Here is a 4,863-nt window from a genome sequence, read left to right on the forward strand (position 1 = left end):
ATATATATATATATATATATATATACATATACACACACCACCTCCTACTCTCTCTCCTCTTTGTCTGCCTCAGGTAGGATGTACAAACAGACACAGATATTGTTTTGACAATATCAATCGTTAGGAAGATGATGTCCTTTGGTGCTCATTACCAGAAATTATCAAGTTGTTGTGATCACTGATACAATACCAGTTAAATTCAATCCGTCATCATCATTGTTGTCATCATCCTTATTGCTGATTATCGTCATTGTTCATTGTTGCTATTTTCATCCATTCATTCTTTATTTTCATCATCACCATGAACTGGAGTATTGTTCATCACCACTATCATCATCACCATCATAATAACGATCTCTATCATCATCATCATCATCATCATCATCACTGACACTACCATTGTCAGCATCACCGTCATCATCATCCTCACCATTGTCATGATTGTGATCATCACTGAGACTACCACTGCCGTCGTCACTATCATCATTGTCATCATCATCATCATCAGTAACATCACTGTTGTCACCATCATCATCATCATCCTCACCATGTATTGGTCATCTCTATCATCATCATAATCATCATCATCATCATCATCAATACAACCATTTATCATCACCACTGTCATCACCATCATAATCATCATAATCATCACCATCACCATTGCCACCATCACTATCATCATCAACAGTAGTATTTGTTCATCGTCACTGTCTTTGTCATCATCATCATCACCAACTGCATCAACTCCAGCAATGTTGTTTATCAACACAACCGTGATGTCCATCGGCAATACCGCCTTCATCAGCAGCAGTATCCTAAGCTCACCCCCCCACCACCACATTCCCTCCCCCCTCCAGCATTATCATTAGTAGAAGCTGTTTTATTATTATTTCTTTATTATACTCACACATATATTTTTCTCCTTTTGGTGCCTCTATGATTGATCTATTTTAGATCAACTAGCATTAGCAATTTTTAAGGTAACACCACCACCATCATCACCGTCGCCCCTACCACCATTCAGTACCAGTTTCCTTAACAACCATTTTGTTTAGGTTCCACTTCAAGTCGGCATTGTTTTGAAGTTAGCAATTATTCATCTCTTGACCAACGGTCACTAAACTGAGACTCAAGGTCATTGAACTTGGAAGATGGAACTTGTCTAATATTGATTTCTACACAAGTTCAACACCAGCAGCAGCAGCAGCAGCTGTTGTTGTTGGCCAAAAGTTTGGCATCAAGGGAACTGAAAGCGTCTTCAGCATTTGCGAACATGTTGCAAGAAGCAGAAGAGTGAAGAATTATGTGTTTTGGAGGCAGTTTCAGATATTTGTGTGTGTAAGTGTAGCACTGTCCCAAATATGGAAGCAGAATGCCCACACTTCCAATATAGTGTGTGATGATACATGTGGCAGTTAATGTGTTAAATTCCAAACTCCTGTTTAATAATGACAAAGTTGTTTTACTAAATTCTTCATTAGTTTCAAACTTAATTGAAACAAAAACAGTGCATTTTAACAGAAATTTGTTAACAAATGGGTTAAAATCTGTTTAACCCTTTTGATACTAACCCACCTTAGACTACCCCTGATTCTTTGATATAAACTTGCTGTTTTAACATGCTAACTGCTATGGCCTGTTACTGGAACTTACCATTGATCCCAGATATTTTGCAGTCACACTGCATTCTGTATGATTACCAGGAAATGTAATTTTTTTTGCATGTTTACAATATTTCATAATTAAACTTTCATATTTATCACTCATGTTATTTAATATCCTCAAAACTATATCAAAGATACAGAATAAAATATTTTCTCAAATTATGGAAATCTACCACCAGTGATGCATATGATGGTTGTATGAAGTTTGTGATGAACCACTGGTGGTACATGTATCAGTTCAGGTGTTAAATTCCAAACCTCAGCTTAATAACGACGAAGTTATTTTCCTGAGTGGCTGTGTGGTAAGTAGCTTGCTTACCAACCACATGGTTCCGGGTTCAGTCCCACTGCATGGCACCTTGGGCAAGTGTCTTCTACTATAGCCTCGGGCCGACCAAAGCCTTGTGAGTGGATTTGGTAGACGGAAACTGAAAGAAGCCCGTCGTATATATGTGTATATATATATGTGTGTGTGTGTTTGTGTGTCTGTGTTTGTCCCCCCAACATCGCTTGACAACCGATGCTGGTGTGTTTACGTCCCGGTAACTTAGCGGTTTGGCAAAAGAGACCGATAGAATAAGTACTAATCTTACAAAGAATAAGTCCTGGGGTCGATTTGCTCGACTAAAGGCAGTGCTCCAGCATGGCCGCAGTCAAATGACTGAAACAAGTAAAAGAGTATTATTTCCAAACTTAATTGAAACAAGAGTGTATTTCACCAGAGACATGGTAACAAAATGGTTTAGCAGTTCTCCTTTGCTGTTTGTTTTCAGAGAATCGATGGACGCCAGCCTTATGATTATCGGCGACTAAAGATTACATTTGGTGTGGAAAGAGGCTGCTGCCAGGTAGAACTTGGTAAAACCAGGTAATCTTTTTGTTTTTGTTTTTGTGTTGTACTCTTTTATTGTTTTTGAAGGTACTTTGGGATTGAACCTAGAACTGTGCAGAGAACTACGTTAAGGGTACACGTGTCTGTGGAGTGCTCAGTCACTTACATGTTAATTTCACAAGCAAACTGTTCCATTGATCGGATCAACAGGAACCCTCATCGTCATAACCAACGGCGTGCCATGATTCATATAAAGGATTGGCCAAAAGTCACCAGACAGTAAATCAAAAATCCCCAAAATACTTAATATTCAATTTTATTTATTCATTCCAATTATGAATGTTTAACGATTGAATGCTGTGAGTTAAAATCAATGGGCTTCTTTCATTTTCTGTCTGCCAAATCCACTCACATGGCTTTAGTTGGCCCGAGGCTATAGTAGAAGACATTTGTCCAAGGCGTCACACAGTGAGCCTGAACTTGGAACCATGTGGTTGAGAAGTAAGCTTCTCACCATGCAGATTCACAACCCTTAACTTTCTTGGATTATATATATATATATATATATATATATATATATATATATATATATATATATATATATATAGTTTTAGGGAAAAGAACCAAGTTTCATATATTTTAATCTGTAATGCTCAATTTAATTTTAATTTTTTATAAATTGATTTTAATTGAGTTTTTACCTGTAATATTATTATTAATGTATATATAGCTTAATTCATGTTTTGTTTTCTAATGTTATTTCTTAACATTTTTCAGGGTTTTGGCACAAGTAACAGCAGCTGTAGGACAACCGAAACCTAACCGTCCCACAGATGGCATCCTGTTTGTTAATGTGGAACTCTCTCCTATGGCATCACCGGCGTTTGAACCTGGAAGGTGAGGAAACCATCAGCTTCTCTAACATTTGATTACAAGACCAATGTCCAATTTGAAACCCCTTTGTAAGTTGCATACAGCAATCCCAGTAAGCTATTGCATGGTTGTTTAGCTCAACCTATTAGAAATAGCAGCCAAATCTCTCTCAAATTATACAGTATTATCTTAAAAGAGGGAAGATGGAAATACGTGTGACAGTTTCTTGCATATTGTTTCAGTATGTTAATTTGTTGCATGTCAGTATTAGTATAGAGAGAGAGACACACACACACATCACCATCATCATCATCATCATTTAACATCCGCTTTCCATGCTGGCATGGGGTGGACGGTTTGACTGGGGACTGGTGAGCCAGATGGCTGCACAAGGCTCCAATCTGATCTGGCAGAGTTTCTACAGTTCGATGCCCTTCCTAATGCCAATCACTCCGAGAGTGTAGTGGGTGCTTTTACGTGCCACCGGCACAGGAGTCAGTCCAGCAGCACTGGCACAAATGCCAGTAAGGCGACGCTGGTAATGATCACACTCGAATGGTGCTTTTTATGTGCCACCGGCACAGGGGCCAGTCAGCGGCCCTGGCAACGATCATACTCGGATGGTGCTCTTAGTGCTCCACTAGCACGGATGCCAGTCATGCGGTGCTGTCATCGAATTTGATTTCAATTTCACCTGCCTCAACAGGTCTTCGCAAGCAGAGTTTAGTGTCCAATGAAAGAAAGGTATGCCTAAGTGGGCTGGTTACACCACTGGTATAGGCCATGGGATGTCTCACTTGGCTTGCCGGATCTTCTCAAGCACAGCATATTTCCAAAGGTCTCGGTCACTAGTCATTGCCTCAGTGAGGCCTAATGTTCGAAAGTCGTGCTTCACCACCTCATCCCAGGTCTTCCTGGGTCTACCTCTTCCACAGTTTCCCTCAACCGCTATCCTCAGCTATTCTCACAGCTATCCTCATCCATTCGCACCACAAGACCATACCAGCGCAGTCGACTCTCTTGCACACCACAACTGATGCTTCTTAGGTTCAACTTTTTTCTCAAGGTACTTACACTCTGTCGAGTATGCACATTGACATTACACATTCAGTGGAGCATACTAGCTTCGTTCCTTGCAAGCTTACGCATGTCCTCAGTAGTCATGGCCCATGTTTCACTGCCATGTAGCATGGCTGTTCGTACACATGCGTCATACAGTCTACCTTTTACTCTGAGCGAGAGGCCCTTTGTCACCAGCAGAGGTAGGAGCTCTCTGAACTTTGCCCATGTTGTTGCTCTTCTCCTTTGTCTGCCATTCTATGCCATCCTGCGATATCACTGTTCTACATCCTTATCTCTTCATTCTACAACTGGTCTTGACAGGCTTTCCGAATTTGGAGTTTATGTGAATCGTCTGATGGAGCGCTGCCTGAAGGAGTCCCGTTGTTTAGACACTGAGTCACTTTGCATCGTTGCCGGGGAGAAGGTAAG

At 40.4% G+C, this 4,863-nt stretch overlaps 1 protein-coding gene across 1 annotated transcript in view; it reads left to right on the forward strand.

The window, feature by feature from the left end:
- Positions 1-4,863, forward strand: part of LOC106872890 (exosome complex component RRP45-like) — a 41,606-nt gene that overhangs the window by 13,241 nt on the left and 23,502 nt on the right. Inside the window, exons 2-4 of the mRNA XM_014920046.2 lie at positions 2,441-2,535; positions 3,277-3,396; positions 4,756-4,858. Coding sequence (XP_014775532.1) covers positions 2,441-2,535; positions 3,277-3,396; positions 4,756-4,858 — 318 coding nt within the window. The remainder of the gene's footprint in view (positions 1-2,440; positions 2,536-3,276; positions 3,397-4,755; positions 4,859-4,863) is intronic.

The sequence above is a fragment of the Octopus bimaculoides genome, chromosome 7, assembly GCF_001194135.2.
Source record: "Octopus bimaculoides isolate UCB-OBI-ISO-001 chromosome 7, ASM119413v2, whole genome shotgun sequence".
Lineage (NCBI taxonomy): Eukaryota > Metazoa > Mollusca > Cephalopoda > Octopoda > Octopodidae > Octopus > Octopus bimaculoides.